General features: G+C 42.5%; 2 protein-coding genes across 4 annotated transcripts in view; one reads left to right on the top strand and one right to left on the bottom strand.

The window, feature by feature from the left end:
* Positions 1 to 369: 369 nt before the first annotated feature.
* On the top strand, positions 370 to 8,497 carry entr1 (endosome associated trafficking regulator 1). 3 transcript variants are annotated; one of them, XM_083784024.1, is made up of 11 exons: positions 370 to 856; positions 1,067 to 1,167; positions 1,963 to 2,037; positions 4,067 to 4,146; positions 4,445 to 4,562; positions 4,640 to 4,713; positions 5,651 to 5,762; positions 6,023 to 6,085; positions 6,465 to 6,604; positions 6,929 to 7,704; positions 8,379 to 8,497. In XM_083784024.1, exons 1-10 carry the CDS (start codon positions 805 to 807, stop codon positions 7,017 to 7,019), a joined length of 906 nt encoding a protein of 301 aa, XP_083640150.1. In that variant the 5' UTR covers positions 370 to 804; the 3' UTR covers positions 7,020 to 7,704; positions 8,379 to 8,497. The 3 variants fall into 3 exon arrangements, with proteins under 3 accessions (XP_083640150.1, XP_083640148.1, XP_083640149.1); XM_083784022.1 differs by having other exon boundaries at positions 4,067 to 4,188; XM_083784023.1 differs by having other exon boundaries at positions 4,067 to 4,188; positions 6,929 to 7,720; positions 8,386 to 8,497.
* Positions 8,498 to 9,769: 1,272 nt separating this feature from the next.
* The window catches only part of ccdc180 (coiled-coil domain containing 180), a gene marked incomplete at its 5' end in the record, with an annotated part of 37,960 nt that continues 30,370 nt past the window's right edge, over positions 9,770 to 17,359 (bottom strand). Inside the window, 8 exons of the mRNA XM_083783537.1 lie at positions 9,770 to 10,313; positions 10,975 to 11,191; positions 11,310 to 11,379; positions 12,360 to 12,531; positions 12,833 to 12,970; positions 13,834 to 13,994; positions 15,596 to 15,716; positions 15,892 to 15,958. Coding sequence (XP_083639663.1) covers positions 10,179 to 10,313; positions 10,975 to 11,191; positions 11,310 to 11,379; positions 12,360 to 12,531; positions 12,833 to 12,970; positions 13,834 to 13,994; positions 15,596 to 15,716; positions 15,892 to 15,958 — 1,081 coding nt within the window. The 3' untranslated portion in view covers positions 9,770 to 10,178. The remainder of the gene's footprint in view (positions 10,314 to 10,974; positions 11,192 to 11,309; positions 11,380 to 12,359; positions 12,532 to 12,832; positions 12,971 to 13,833; positions 13,995 to 15,595; positions 15,717 to 15,891; positions 15,959 to 17,359) is intronic.

Here is a 17,359-nt window from a genome sequence, read left to right as displayed (position 1 = left end):
CAATTTGCTAGTTTATTTTACTGATTATGTATATAGTATACGTATGACTAGCTCTAAATGATGACGTAAGACATATGGTCATTTATGTGATCTGGTCCCAGCAAACCAGGCACAGATTTACTGTTTTATTGGCATACGCATAAAATGGCGGGTGGCTGTCGCGGTTTTTGGCGCAAAGTAACCACAGTATACCGCTAATCAACTTACAACTACATACTCTATATAGTATATTTTGATACCAATAGCAAGCAATACCTAGTATCAAGCCTCAGCTGCCCTTCATAACTGATAGTGACATATGCTTTTATTTTGAAGGCCACGGGCGGAAGTATTACATCCTTTTAGTGTCTCTCTTGTTACTGTTGTTGTTGTCAGCTGATCTGGTAACCCTGCAGTAGCTAAAACAAACATCTGAAGTTCTGTGGACCTCACCGGACTACATCAGCACGGCAGACATGGTTTAACTACACCATAAAGGTCTTAATATGTCATATTGCACATGGTTTGTTTAAAAACGGCAAAACTAAGCTGGATGTATAGTTAGCAGAAAGCTAACAGGAGAGACAGACTGCAGAGTAACAGACCCCTGCCCTGCATCGTTTCCGTCCGTACGTCTCTCTGTCTGTCTGACGTTTGTGACTGACTGGCTGACTGTCTGCGACTTGTTACTGACTGACTGTGTGTGTGTGTGTGTGTGTGTGTGTGTGTGTGTGTGTGTGTGTGTGTGTGTGTGTGTGTGTGTGTGTGTGTGTGTGTGTGTGTGTGTGTGTGTGTGTGTGTGTGTGTGTCTCACTGACTGTCAACATGTCTAAACATAAACATAAGAGCTCTGTCAAGACTCTCATCATTACAGACGGTAAGTTCACTAAGTTGATTAACTTTCTCAGTGCACGAAATGTTCTAAATTATACACCTCCGACAAATCATCAGAATTCAGTATTATCTGTGGCCATGCATAATACTACAACTACTACTAATAATATTATGAATACCACCACCATGATGTTATTATATATATTATTATATCATCATCATTCATAAAGCTTGATGCTATTTTTGTCTATAGATGATGAGGCTGAGGGAGATGAAATGAACCCATTTTCCTTCAAGGAGTTCCTGCGCTGTAAACATACAGACACGCAGGAAGACAGACAGACAGCGCACAAGGTGAGGACTGGACAGTGGACACGAGGCGGACACACACACACACACACACACACCAGTGTTTACTATTTAACACATATACCCACCTGTGTGTCTTTCTGTCTCGCTGCTAGTGTATCACTCTCTCTAGCTACTGTTAAGTCTCTCTCTACCCATCTTAGCCCTGGAACATGACTGCCATGATGACAGTCATGCAGAAACTTTGCCCTGTTTTTTGCTCTCGCTGCATTTACAAGATTTCCGTATATATAAACATTTAAACAATCGGATTTCAAATATAAAGTACTCACAAAGTGTCCCACGGGTGTTAGTTAGTAGCAGCGCCAGCGATTAGAATTGCTGCGTCCCGCGTTGTTTAATAAAAAGCATTTTTGTCCGAGCTCCCCGGCTACTTTTTTCAAACGGGGTACGTTTGGGAAATCCTCAGTTGCACACCGGGAGCGCACTCGCCTATTAGTCTGTATTGGCAGGGCGGTCAGCGTACCTATATCGAACACACCGAGTGCCACCCTCCTCCCGACCGATAGGGGCGCGTAGTTGAAAGCCAATGGCAAAATAACACCTCAGATAAAAATGCTTTTTATTAAACAACGCGGGATGCAGAAATTCTAATCGCTGGAGCTGCAACTAACTAACACCCGTGGGACAAATTGTGAGTACTTTATATTTGAAATCTGAATGTTTATATATACGGAAATCTTGTAAATGCAGCGAGCGCAAAAAACAGGGTGAAGTTTCTTCATGACTCTCGTATGAATACGAGAGTCATGAACCATGGCTATACCCATCTGTTTGCAGAGGGCCAGCAGTCCGAGGTTTGAACCGGAGGTCAAAAGCAGTTTCTTTTCTGACCCCTCCCTCCTGCCACAGCAGGTACCGTACAGTGTTGTATGTAATGTTTAGTTTTGTGTTGAATCATTTGAACACCTCAGGCTGGCATCTCATGGATATGGATTAAAGAAGCTCATAATGACAATTTTCAATTGCTTTTTTCATTGATTAAGGAGCAGCCTATTGTAGCGTCTGCAATTCATGTTTGTATAACATTATGGGTACAACTTTGGGACAAAATTATATTATCCTTTTAGTTTCGTTTTAACCTCACGCATGCTGTGATTTTGATTCAAGCAATGTTTAACTTTGCTAGTACTAGCCTAGTACTCTTGGGTTGTATACGTATAGCTATCTGGCCATGATATTGTCAATCACCTTTATCTATAAATGGTAAATGCTGGTGCGTTTTTTATCCAAAGCGCTTTACATTCACTCATTCAAACACACAGACATTCTTACACCGATGGCGTAGGAAACCGGGACTACCTTTTACGCAGAGCCTCGGTTTCTATGGGCGCTGATGCGACGCTTGTTTTACAGCGCCGGCTACTAGCTACCTCAAACCCTAACCATAACCGCAAGCACAGAGCAGCGCATCCCTCACCAACCTTAATCCGGTCACGGTGGTTTTAATGGACCCCTCACGAACCTTAATCCGGTGGTTTTAACGGACCCCTCACCAACCTTAATCCGGTGGTTTTAACGGACCCCTCACCAACCTTAATCCGGTGGTTTTAACGGACCCCTCACCAACCTTAATCCGGTCGTTTTAACGGACCCCTCACCAACCTTAATCCGGTCGTTTTAACGGACCCCTCACCAACCTTAATCCGGTGGTTTTAACGGACCCCTCACCAACCTTAATCCGGTCGTTTTAACGGACCCCTCACCAACCTTAATCCGGTGGTTTTAACGCATCCCTCACCAACCTTAATCCGGTCGTTTTAACGGACCCCTCACCAACCTTAATCCGGTCGTTTTAACGGACCCCTCACCAACCTTAATCCGGTGGTTTTAACGCATCCCTCACCAACCTTAATCCGGTCGTTTTAACGGACCCCTCACCAACCTTAATCCGGTGGTTTTAACGCATCCCTCACCAACCTTAATCCGGTGGTTTTAACGGACCCCTCACCAACCTTAATCCGGTGGTTTTAACGGACCCCTCACCAACCTTAATCCGGTGGTTTTAACGCATCCCTCACCAACCTTAATCCGGTCGTTTTAACGCATCCCTCACCAACCATAATCCGGTCGTTTTAACGGACCCCTCACCAACCTTAATCCGGTCGTTTTAACGGACCCCTCACCAACCTTAATCCGGTGGTTTTAACGGACCCCTCACCAACCTTAATCCGGTGGTTTTAACGGACCCCTCACCAACCTTAATCCGGTCGTTTTAACGGACCCCTCACCAACCTTAATCCGGTCGTTTTAACGGACCCCTCACCAACCTTAATCCGGTGGTTTTAACGGACCCCTCACCAACCTTAATCCGGTGGTTTTAACGGACCCCTCACCAACCTTAATCCGGTGGTTTTAACGGACCCCTCACCAACCTTAATCCGGTCGTTTTAACGGACCCCTCACCAACCTTAATCCGGTCGTTTTAACGGACCCCTCACCAACCTTAATCCGGTCATTTTAACGGACCCCTCACCAACCTTAATCCGGTCGTTTTAACGGACCCCTCACCAACCTTAATCCGGTCGCCTTTAAACAAGCGCCCCCTCAGTGACAATCGACTACCAGGCTCTGTGTAAAAGGTCATCCCGTAGGAAACCATGCAAGGCACCAACCTGCACATCGTGAGCAATTAGGGGTTCAGAGTCTTGCTCAAGGACACTTTGACACTTAACTCTGGGGGATCCCGGTGGGATCGAACTGGGAACCTTGTAGTTGCCATCCAGCCGCTCCACTGGCCACTCTACCCCTGATCCACTGCACACAAGCAACAGATGTAGATGTTGTAAAGAGACTTTGGGTATCTTAAAGCGCTATAGAAATGTCACGTATTCTTATTATTATCGATGAATGAGTAATGAGGTCAGCCTACTCCTGTATTCAGGAGGAGTGGGGGCAGAGCTACCAGCAGGAACAGGACGGCAGTGTGTCCTGGCTAGAAGATGAAGAGGAGGAGGTGACCAGGTACGCTTTGGGTCTAGAAGATGAAGAGGAGGAGGTGACCAGGTACGCTTTGGGTCTTGGGAGGTTCTCTGCCAAACCTGCAAGAAAATGCCTTACGTTTTATTATGTAAATGTATCGTATTTACTTGCTGTCAGGCAACTCCATGTTCTAACTTTTTGTGTTTTTTTTCCATAAATGAATGCCCTGCTTGATCATACTACAGCGTCACACAAAAGTAGCAGATCTGCAAGACCGTTTCAAGATTGATCCGCTACTATTGCTATTTTTTTGTTTCTTTGTTTTATCTGGACAAACTAGGTTCTCCTCCGGGACCAGCAAGATCAGTCTGAACGGAGAGCAGTATGAGGGAGATGATGAGACATCCATCGAGCCTCCTGACACCACCTCTAGGAGCAACAACCGGCTACAGCAGCAGGTACACATGTACACATATTCATACACACTCACAGCTGTAGGGACCACAGGCTTGACAGTGGTGTGTCTCTGTTCCAGTTGAAGGAGGACAACGTGTGTTTGAAAAGAACTCTCAAAGACCTCCAGAAGAAATATGACAGTGGCCAACACAGGTGAGCCAATCAGACAACCAAGCATTTGCACGGGTAGTTTGACAGCTCCACGGCTGAATCTCTTGACCTCATAGGGGTAAGCAGATATGTTGCTACACCACTTCAGCTGTTCTGATTGGTCAGTTGCTGTATATAGACGAAGGGGTGGTGCCCTGGGCGCAGCCATTACTGAGGTGTACCATTAAGTGCAGCTTTACTCCTCAGCACTGATTAGCTACACCTGGCCTACAGGGCACTGCTCCATGAATTGTGTAACCAGTCAGGTGGCCTTGTGGTTAGAGTATACGACCCTGAAACTGGGAGGTCGGGGTTCGATCGCTGGCCCGGGTCATACCAAAGACTGTAAAAATGGGACCCAATGCCTCCCTGCTTGGCACTCGGCATCAATTGGTTGGATTGGGGGGGTCAAATCAACTAATCAAATGATTCCTGAGTACGGCACGGCTGCTCCAAGAGATGGGTCAAATGCGGAGAAGTGTGTGACAAATCGTATGACTTTGACTTTGTAACCATTATACAGCAGTTAGCCAATAAATCAGAATAAGCACCACATCTCTGTGAAAATTATCATCAATCAATTCAATTTTGTGTGTCAAATCAAGCAGAGACCCGACAGTCCCACCCTGAGCAAGCAATTTTGCGACAGTGGCAACGGAAAACTCCCCTTTAACTGGAAGAAACGTCAGGCAGACCCATGCAGAGTTACAGACTCCATATCGTGGGCGGCCATCTGCCTCGATGGGAAAGAGAGAGAGCAGAGAGGGAGATACAAGTAGTAGCAATAACGAATAATAAATAGTAGTGTAAGATAGTATATAAGATGTAACAATAATGTTACATGAGATAGTGTATATATAGTGGTATAAGAATAAGAACCAAGACTTCTCACTTGTGATTACATCTTTTTCATCGTCACCATTCTACTGATACTTGCCAGGATCCATCAGCTGTCTGAGGAGTTACTCCAGAGGAGATTACAGGAGGAGAAGGAGGCGCAAGCTCTGGAGAGCATGGTCCACTCTGTGGAACAGAACCTGCATCTGATGACCGTATGTCTCCTAAACGCTCAACCTTTGGCATAGAAAGCTAAATTGTGGTTGTAATACTGTAGTTCTTCGTTTACTGATGATGTAGAACTCACACTCAATATGCACCTGCAGTAAATCCTGTTCATCCATCTGTGCCCAATTGCCTACCTTCTACGTGTGCGTTCCTCCACCACACCTGGCTGTGTCTCTACCTGTCTCACTGTATCTGTCTACCTGTCTATCTTTCTCTACGTCTTGTCTGCTGTGTGTCTGTCTTTCAGAAGCGAGCAGTGAAGGCAGAGAACACTGTGTCCAGACTCAAACAGGAACTACAGCAACTACAGGTGCAACATTCAATTGTTCACATTATGGTTTGCGATGTGTTTACAGGTGGTAGTAATGGGTTTACAGTCGCAACAAAAACATCTCAATATTATCGTGGCCCCGTGACAGCATCTACGATTTCATGCCGCAGATTGTGGAGTGATCATACTGCATATGCACATAATTTACGCAGATTCACTTTAAAACATCCCTCATGTGAGAAATCTTTGCAGATGTTTTAAAGATCAGTTAAACAAAATATCTGCATAGATTACTAGAGACTAGAGTCAGTTGACTTAAAACTAACACATTGTTGTGAGGTAAACGCACGCTATCACTGCTAATTATGCTTTGTAGAGACTACTTATTATTTAGCTGAACAACTGATGGTGTGTGCAGGTCCAGTGTGAGTTGTTGAGGTCAGAGAATGCTGCACTGAAGACGGAGGAGTCGGAGACAGTTTCCAACATGAGACACCAGGCTCATCTGGCTTCAGAACAGCTAAACCAGGCTGTTTGCAATGCACACAAATCAATCAAGTTAGTATTTCCATCAGTAGCTACTAATGTGGCACAAGTACATGTTGGGTTGAGTACATTAGCACACTTTTTTTTTTTTAATAATAATAACTTAACTAATGTAGAAATAGGCCTGTAATTGTCTCCACCAGGCCGAAGGCATGTGGAGAGTATGTTTTGCACTCTGTCTGTTTGTCCGTCCGTCTGCGTACAGCTAATCTCCAGCATCGTTAAGTCAGACATTAAGGCTAATAAAGGATAACTGACAGTAACTGTGTACTGTACCACTAAATATACTTTTGTAAATCTAGTCTTGTTTGTCTATGTGTCTGTCTTTCTGTACAGACAGCTGTTGGGTGAATCAGACAGACTTCGTTTGACCTCCCAGATGCTTCAGTCTATCGATAAGATCTCTAGTCTACACACAGATCCTTGACCGCAGCTATTCTGGCACGTTTTGTTTTCCAAACTGACTCAGAATGAGTCTGTATGCTGTTCATTGTTTTTTTTCTATATTTCCAAACATACAATGTTTTTTGTTTTGTTTTTGGTCGTCTTCTGGGACCACGTGAGAGTCAGACATTATGAGAGGGATCAAGAAAGAATGTGACTTACTTGAGAAAGATTTTGGAGGGAAAAAAACCAAAAAAAAACATTTGTATAATGTTTAATATACTGTATATAACTCATATACAGTATACTATATGTAGCATCTTTGAGATGAAAATAGTATGTTTTGGTAGCGTTTTGGAATTAAAATATTTTCATAATTGAAAGTATATTGTTGGTAGATTATTTCAATTAAATTGTATTAAAGTGTCAAATCACAACAAGTTGTCTCAAGACACTTTACATATAGAGCAGAGAACCAACAAAGTTCCACCCAGTGCAAGCAATATTGCGACAGTAGCAAGTTAGCAACGAACAATAGGAAGAAACGTCAAGCAGAATGTAATAGTGTAAGTAAGATAATATAGTATGGTATAGCAATGTCAAATAATATATAATGTATACTAATATTAGGAAGGATATAGTGTAGTGGTGTAATACATAATATGATAGCAGTCCATGGCTGTGCTCTGGGGGAGGACGGCTCCACGGTCACACTTTGGATGGGCTCCGTGGTTTCAATCTAAGGTGCTATTTACACGAGGATGGTGTTCATAAAAAACGGCAAAATAAAGTACCGTTTAGCGCTGTCATTTAGACGAGAACGGTGTTCTCAGGAGGTGAAAACGCATCGAAGTGAAACCGCCTTCCAGAGTGGAAATCATTCAGAACACCGTTTCCTATGGTCTCCATATAAACAGGCAAAACGGTGAATCCGCAAAACTTATGACATCATGGCTCATGTTGGCTCACAGCGCATATGTTTATTACATTGATGCAGAGCCATATCATTATGATATAATGGAGTTCCTGAACAAGCCTCCCTCCTCGCCTACAAAGTGCTGCTCATCAGCGATGTTGAATGTAAAACCATGATGTAAATAAAAAGCCTCGTGATAGACGGCAGCCGCGGCAGCAGCGTTTATGTAGCCTAATGTATTATAAAATATATACCATCCCGTGGCGCGCCCAGAGCCGTGTTGCGCAGGCTTGCGTGAAGGTTTCTTCTTCTTGTACGTGGGTGACCTGTCTATTTGGCAGCCCGTTATCGCCACCTAGCGACAGTATAGCATAATAGCACATCATATCATAACGTGTGCGTTCTCGTGTAAAGGGTAAGAAAAAATGAGAACGCAACGGGACTTTGACGTGTTATAAATATGGAGATGGTCGCCGTCTAAAAGAGGCCTAAGATAGTATGGTTTTATGCTAATAGAGAAGGTATACTGTACATTAGTACCAAAATTGATGAGACACTTTACAATAACATAATAGAGCTAACATAATATTGCTAGTGGATAACTACCGTAATTTCCGGACTATAAGCCGCACCTGAATATAAGCCGCACCAGCCAAATTTAGGTAAAATCCCATATACAAGCCGCACCGGACTATAAGCCGCACCGGACTATAAGCCGCAGCTACGTTAGCTCAGAGCCTGAGATGGCTCTGCGTTAGCTGTAAAAATCCATAGATTAGCCGCACCGTTGTATAAGCCGCAGGGTTCAAATCATGGGTAAAAAGCCGCGGCTTATAGTCCGGAAATTACGGTATATGCATCATATGTACAAATTGGGTATGTTTCTCAATACCTGTGTTCTAAGATGACAATGGTCCATACTCGGCATAGTTATTCTTTCATCAACAGTGACATGCGTTGCCTATCAATCATCTACCATCTTGTTGTTGTGCAAACCGGTGCATAGAAACATGGCCAACGTGGATATCTTGATTTATATTAGGTTTTTATATCGGCCGACTACATTTGTGGGCCACAGCGAAGTTATAAGCAATAATTGACACATTGTGGGCTGAAAGAACACCTATTGTTATTCATGTCCTCACTGTATTGCATTACTGCTTGTTTTTTTTTAATGTCGTTGCCTTGCTTTTCTTTTATTCTCCATTGTTCTGTAAAGCACTTTGAGCTGCATTTCATGTCATGAAAGGTGCTATACAAATAAAGTTTTATTATTATTATTATTATTATTATATAGACTGCCTGCTCATGTCTGGACTAATCCTCGAGAGTGGCCATCAGTTAAGTTCAAGAACTTACGTTTACCTTCAATTTACCCCGATGGCGATGTTTGCACCTGAGGTAATGGCAGATTTGGCCCAAAATAACTATGTCTGTCTCAAAGAATAATACCAGGGTCAGTGTGCCAGTTCATATAAAGTGCCTTGAGTGAATAATAATGTAGACTGAAGTTTTTTTATATTGCTGCCATGTTATGAAACAGCCTTCCATTAAACAGTGCATTTTTAAATAAATATGAAATATTAATTCTAGTTAGGTTAGGACTTCTTTTGAATGGATTCATAATGAAATCTGTTGAGAATGTTGGACCTGTATTTTATTTTCTTCAAAACTGTGTTTTTTACGTAATCGATTACGATTCTTTGTTTTTCATTGTCCTTTAACATCTTCTTGAGACCATGTTGGAAATAAGTGTTTTTCACTTTAAACGCCTTTTGTGTTATGTGTTGTTTTTTGCTGTGCCTGATGGTCCATAGATAAAAATTTAAAATCAATAGTTTGTTACAAGGCAACCAGCTAGTATAATAAATTAATAATAGTCTGTAACTTAATAACTGAGTCCCAATTATTGAAGCACACGTGCAACATTCACATAACGGAGTAAAGACCTCAGTCATCACGATTCACAATTGTATTTAATTATATATTGAATTAGTCCCCTTTCCCTCAACTCATGATTTATGAGAACACAAAAAAATCTGAAAGCTGGCGTGTAAAATAAATATTGACTTGAAAAACTGATCAAATTTGTTGTACATTTTAATACTTATGAAGTCTAGTTTTTAATATGAACTTTGTGACTAAACTGAAAAAGCAATACAAAGTTTGAATCATAACAAATAAGAACATTATTAAGACATATAGCAGATAGAGTGCACATTGATAACCATCAATAACATGTTGAATGAACCGTTCTCTGTGTGTGTGTGTGTGTGTGTGTGTGTGTTACTCAGCGTTCAGTTGTGTCAGTGTGTGTATCTGTTGTGTCCAGTGTTCAGTCCATCTCTGCAGTTCCGTCAGGCGTCCGTCTCTGTCTCTATGAGAATGCAGCAACTCAGACCTGTACACCTCCTCAAACAACTAACACACACACACACACACACACAAACAACCCCCCTCAATAAAGAGCCCCGTCTACAGGAAGAGTGGTGGAATTTTAAATGGGGATACGTTAGTTTGACGACGAGTAATATGATCTCATCGTGAGTTGCTTTGAAACGTAATCGGTTTGATTCCATCTCATGGAGACCCTTTGATCTGAACCTTTGTCAGTGATAAAGGTTTGAATCAAAGAGGGGTCAGACTTATTGAAGTCTGACATTAGGCACTCCCTGCTCCAGTGTTTCGTTTTTATTTCAACAGTTTAGTACAGTTGGTACATATCAATGAGGCACTTTAAAAAAGTGTAGGCTGAAGCTAAAGTTTATTTTGCCTACCCTATTTAAATACAAAAGCAAGTATTAAAACAAATCAATGAACATAATTTCTAATTTGATTTAGCAAAACTGGAAAACAATTTATAAATATGTTTGCTAATTCAAGTAAGAAAAGAACAAACAAGAACAAAAACCTCTGAAAGAAATCTGAATTTCATACATTTTCATTAAGTGTCAATATAGACAGGCACAGTGTAGCAATATTAAGAGATATTATATATTAGAGATATAAAAGAAATTCAACTATATTTACTAGTTATTTATAATTGGTATCTATTCTAGTGTGTGTGTGTGTGTGTGTGTACCTGCTGCTGTGTATCTCTGTGTTGTATAACAGCCAGGTGTCCCAGGCTGCTCTTTGCGGTGGTGATGGAGGCTGTCGCCACGGTAACGCGTGATGTTGTAATCGGCATGGTAACGCGTGATGTTGTAATCGGCATGGTAACGGGAGATGCAGGGGAAGGCGTGTGTCTCTCAGGGCTGTCAGCAGGGGGCGACAGGTAACAGACACCTGGCCATGTCCTGTTGCACACGAACGCACACATGTACACAAACACAAACAAGTTACAGTCCATCAATAAATGTGGACGAGAAACAAAGATCACCCAAAAATAACTCAGGATTCAGGGTCAAAGGTCACCTGCTGCCTCGCTGCTGTTCTTCTCTGCACGAGAGCGGACTGGTCTCACTCTCTCTCCTGGGTTCTGTCTCTATAGCAACGAGAGACACAGTTATAGTCTTCAGTTAGCCTTGCGTAGCGGTACTAATATCACTGCGTGGATATTAGTCTTGTCCCTCTCAGTGTTAGGATTATTTCCCCCCATATTTGAATACTGGGCCCTGGTTGGTTATAGCCTGGTTCCAGACGAGGTTAATTAAATAAGGTTAGGAAGCGAAGACCGTACGGTGGACTCCATGTTGCTCCCTGGAAGCAAAGAAACATCTCGATTGGGGCTAGATCAAGCCAAAGCAAGACTAGTCACATCTGGCCCAGAATATCACCTGATTTCAACCAACATACATTTTACCCACTAAGACGGACGTCCCTGGATGAATCAGAGAGAGACTGATCGAGGCCAGATCAACTTAAGTCTATCATATCATAACTAGTCAGATCTGGCCCAGAATAAGATTTAATCTAGTGAAGACGTCCTGGAAATGACGTAAAGATCATCCCCATATGGGTTGTGATCTGGCCTAGTCCTGAACGTCACCGGAGTCACTGGAGGACGTCATCGTAACGTTATCATGACGTTATTTGGCTTGCTGGGATGCGGAATTGAGACCAAGGAAGCTGAACACGGAAGTGTTTGCTGCATATAGCCCATTGACCACCGTACGGTTTCACTTCCTAACCTTATTTAATTAACCTTGGTTCCAGACGAATCTAGACCATTTCGGCCATGCCGTCCTCCCACAATAGAGAGGGGCCAGACTTACTCTGCCTGGGGCAATATGCATTGCTAAGGCAGATGAAGGCTGACTTTGCGAGGCTAGTCTTCACAGACACAGTTATCTAGATAACCGAAGCATGTAGGCAAACGAAGCAACCGATTTACGTCATAAGTGCACTAAAAAAAACATTAAAAATCCCATATACTTGGCTGTCAGCCATATGATGTAATCTTCAAAAGCCATGCATTGGAGGGGCTATACCGCCTCTCAAAATGTTTTAGAATAATTATTTTACCTCCAGTGTTTAGCTCATCTCCAGTCAGTAGATTGTCCGTCCGATCACCAGTCGGTAGGCTGGTGTCCATCATCTGATCTACAGTCAGTAGGTTGTCCATCTGAAACAGCAGCTTCTCTGCCAGAGATGCCAGAGTCTTCACAAACTCCTCACCACTGACGCGCACGCACTCCTGAGAAAGACCAAATGTGCTTCTGTGGCGATTGTGCATATCTTTAATATCTTTAAGGAACGCATGCAAAGTGCATATTAACGACATTCAAACATAGCCACACACACAGACAGGACTCAACCATTCAGTAAGTTAACATTTCAATATGTGGACATATGTACATACTATAAACGAATATAAAAAATTGGAAATGGTCTGTTTGTGTACGACCTGGGGGGACCTCAGTCAACTATAAAGTGGTTTATGACTTAGCTAGTTATGACTGGTAAGCTCAACCTGGCTGAATCATGGAGTGTCCTACCTGCAGTTCCTGGTACGTCCTGTTGATGGCGCCAGCCAGCTGTGTCTGTCTGTCATCCTCTCTTCTCCTCAGAGCTGACAGCTCCTCCTCACAGGCTGGGTGACTAAGACGCACACTCAGCTGACTGACATGGAGTCTCTGCAAAGACACAACCATGTTTTATCACACGCTCAGCTGACTGACATGGAGTCTCTGCAAAGACACAACCATGTTTTATCACACGCTCAGCTGACTGAGTCTATGAAAACACAATGTTTCATCACAGGGTGGCAGTAGCTCAGGGGTAGAGCGGGTAGAGGCTTTAGTTCCGACATACTATTGGTCCGAGTGTCATTAGTGTCAAGTGTCCCTAAGTGTGACTGAACCCTAATTTCTCCCGATGTGCAGTTGGTGCCTTGCATGGTTTCCTCCGCCATCGGTGTATGAATGTGTGTGTGTGTGTGTGTGTGTGTGTGAATGGGTGAATTTAATGCACAATCTATGTAAAGCACTTTGGATAAAAAAAGCGCTATACAGTATAAATACATAATTTACCATCACACTCTATAGTCACATGAGTCAACAGTCTCTCGCCTTAATAGGCTCGGTGCATAACTGGAATCCTGCATTTCAAGATGGTTCCATATACAGTACATCGCCTTTATCCACTTCTTAGACATACACAATATCCCTATGTTATTCTTCCTCCATTTTTCCTTTTCCTCCTTTTTCTTCTTAATTGGATGTCATAGGTCATTCCACTACAAAGTTCCATTTGACTGGAACAATGTTGCTCTTTCTCTGTTACTTGCTCTCTTGGCTCTTTCAGGACTTCCTTCTTTATATCCACGTCTCGAAACAACACTAAAACATGTCAGATGACTAAAATATGACTAAAACTAAATGACAATTTTATACAAAAGACTACGACTGGACTAAATCAAAAATTGCTGTCAGAATCAACACTGCTGGACTGGTACCTTGGTCTCTATGCTGGTCCTAATGGACTGCTGGACTGGTACCTTGGTCTCTATGCTGGTCCTAATGGTGTGGTCCAGGTCCTGTCTGATAGCGGCGGTCTGCTCCAGCATCGTCGTCACACAGCGCTGTGTGTGGTTCGGGAACAGAACCCTGGGAAACCCACACACCCCCTCCTCCAACACACACAACTGCTCTCTGAACTCTGACAGACAGACAGGTAGAGAGAGAGAGAGAGAGAGAGAGAGAGAGAGAGAGAGAGAGAGAGAGATAAAGTAACATCTGGATATATAATGATGAATGAATGGCTTCAGAAGTTTGACAGCAACGGTAGCAGGTATCCCTTTTTCCCTATGACACCAGATGTATTGGTTACTTGTTCACTTGTTATTATTTAGATGCCTGAAACATGACGGTTGTAATCATGACAGTCATGACACGACTTCACCCTGTATTGAGCCACAATTGTACATTATGTGGCTGTAATGAGCTACATTTACAAGTTAACGTGTATAAATGTTCCGATTTCAAATATAAATTGCTCCCTCCCGGGGCCACGGATGTTAGAATTTTGCACGGACATGTATTGTTCAATAAAAAGCATTTTTATCCGACCGACGGTCAGTTTATCCGTATTTTCTTTTTGTCGTATGCTTTCAACTACGCACCCCTATCGGTTGGGAGGTGTATTGCACTCTGTCTCTGATACATTATAACTTTCTGACTAAATTGTCACTGATCGGATAAAAATGCTTTTTATTGAAGAATACGACATGCACGGGTGCTAATACCCACCCCGGGCCACCCGTGCAAAATTCTGAACATTTATGTACACATTCACTTTTTTAATCTAGCAAGGCGTTCAAAACAGGGGGAAGTTCCGCCATGACGGTTTGACGTTTAACATATCCTAGATACTTAGTTTGTAGCACTAAACTTTCTATTAGAGATGTCCCGATACTGTATCGGCATCGGAACAGTATCGGCCCTTATTTGGGTCATATCGGTATCGGTGAATATGCCAGTCTAACCACCGATCCAACACAGTGGTAAGTGGTTGACACTATGGAAGGTACATAAAATGTGGAGTTTGGTTTGAAGTTGCCAAAACTGCAAGTGCACATTTAAGGGGGGAGTCAGCTATAAACACAACACGAGATATATAGCTAGGTACTAGCTATAAACACTATTCTAAACGCTCTTAGATTAGCAGAATCAGTGCCTTCTTTTAAAACTGTATGCCAAGTGTTTTTCCTAATATTGTTTTTTATTGTTTTATTGACCTGTTATTTTCTTCATGCTTTATTATATCTGATGTCTTGATGTTTTGTTGTTTTTATGTTTTTATGATTACTGTTTTTATAACCTGTCTGTAAAGCACTTTGTAACTATACGTTTGGAAAGGTGCTATACAAATAAAATTCATTCATTCATTCATATTCCCAGTCGGTGGACTTCAAAATAAGATATTTTTTCTTTTTTTTATTGGGACATCCGTACTTTCTATACACTATATTTAGCCCGTACTGTATGCCATTTTGCGGACTACCACTTACTCCAATGTTACACTTTGCAAGACTGACAAATACAAATGTCTAAATTGTGCGTACCTTGGAGGGTGTTGTAGCACAGGTCAACGTGTACAGTATAGCGTGTGTTGTACAGTGTGTTGTACAGTGTGTTGTACAGTGTGTTGTACAGTGTGTTGTACAGTGTGTTGTACAGTGTGTTGTACAGTGTGTTGTACAGTGTGTTGTACAGTGTGTTGTACAGTGTGTTGTACAGTGTGCACCGTGTATTTTGTACCTTGCAAGCCGACGTTGTAGTACAGGTTCACTTGCTGTTTGTATCCCAGCAGCCTGGTGTTGATTTGAACGGCGCACACGTCAAAGCTGTCAGTCTGGTGAGTAGCCTGCTTATAGAAGTCCTAACACGCACACACGCACGCACACGCACACACACGCACACAGTGTATTATGTAATGTATGATATATACTGTGTGTGTGTGTGTGTGTGTGTGTGTGTGTGTGTGTGTGTGTGTGTGTGTGTGTGTGTGTGTGTGTGTGTGTGTGCGTGCGTGGCTGCGTTGGTGTCATTGTTACCTCGGCAACCAGCAGCAGGATGTCATTTGCCTTCCACAGCATACTGTTGATTATGGACATAAAACACCTGCAACCCAACAAACACTAGCTGTTACTGTCCTATCATCTTAAAACACTTTGACTGCCTCCAGCCATTCAGTCTAATGTCCACCAGCCATAGAAAAGGTTTTTTTTACTTTGATAAAATTGCCTAGTATAGACCATCGATTCGTAACATTAAAAGTCATCAGAAGTGTTAATAGTGAATATTACTGTGAGGTAGCGATGATTTAGTAAATGGTAAATGGTGCATTTATATAGCGCCTTTATCCAAGGCGCTTTACAGAGATTGTGCATTACATTCACCCATTCATAGACATTCACACACCAATGCCGGAGAGAACCATGCAAGGCACCAACCTGCACATCGGGAGCAATTAGGGGTTCAGAGTCTTGCTCAAGGACACTTCGACACTAACTCTGGGAGAGCCCACATGGTTCGAACTGGGAATCTTGCGGTTGCCATCCGGTTACTCTACCCTGCGCCCCTAACATCGACGTTCTGTTCAATCACCTCAATCTGAGCCTCAATTCAGAGAAAAATGCGGTCAGAGATCACTCTTATAATGGAAGTGAACGGCGTAGAAATATTTAAGCTATTACTCAGCAACATACGTTTTTCAAAACACTAGAACAGTGGTTCACAAACATTTTTAAAAAATCTAGAAAGTGTTTATTTGATATATATATATGATTTTGCATAATTTTGAATTCTTTAACAGTTTGACTGCGGAAAACGATTTACCAGACTTTTAATCAACCCCCCTTCACTGCCGAGATTGTTGTATTACCTTTAGAGCATACGCTGAATTATTTGGGCTTTTAATCCGCGAAAATCGGCCGGACCACCCGCCATCTTGGTACACCCGGAAGACGCAGCACAGGAGCCTCCTCCATGAGGCGTTGAACCCCATTCGTTTGTATTGGCCTCAATTTCCCAGAAGCCCTAGCAGCCCACAGCATGTGACGATTTCCGGTTTCATCATCCAAACAGATGCATCTACTCTCTTTCTCCGCGGCGATGAAGGATTTTCTATTTATTTTTTACATTGCGGCGGATTAAACACATAAAACAAAAGTCGCGTATGTCCGATATGGCAGCGACATTAACCTGGAGTAATCCATTCAAAGCACGGAAACTGTTAATAGAAAATAAAAGATATTCTCTTCGGGGGGGGGGGGGGGGCATGGAAACGTTTGAGAACTACTGACTGTTGACTCACAGGAAAAAAGAGGGCGCTGATTTTCCTTTGTTTTGGCAATGGGTTTCCCAGATTGTTGATTTAGAAGGCAGAATCACAATCCGAATCAGATTTATTGTCAGAAGGCAGAATTTGTAGACAGATCAACATATTATGGAAGGAATTCGGTACTGGCCATAATATGGTGTACAGGGTTGAGTGTCTTGAGTGTACAGGGTTTGATGAGG

Source organism: Protomyctophum parallelum, assembly GCF_964188405.1.
Source record: "Protomyctophum parallelum genome assembly, chromosome: 15".
Taxonomy (NCBI): domain Eukaryota; kingdom Metazoa; phylum Chordata; class Actinopteri; order Myctophiformes; family Myctophidae; genus Protomyctophum; species Protomyctophum parallelum.
Note: the sequence above shows the minus strand (reverse complement) of the source record. Positions and strands in the feature narration are given on the sequence as shown.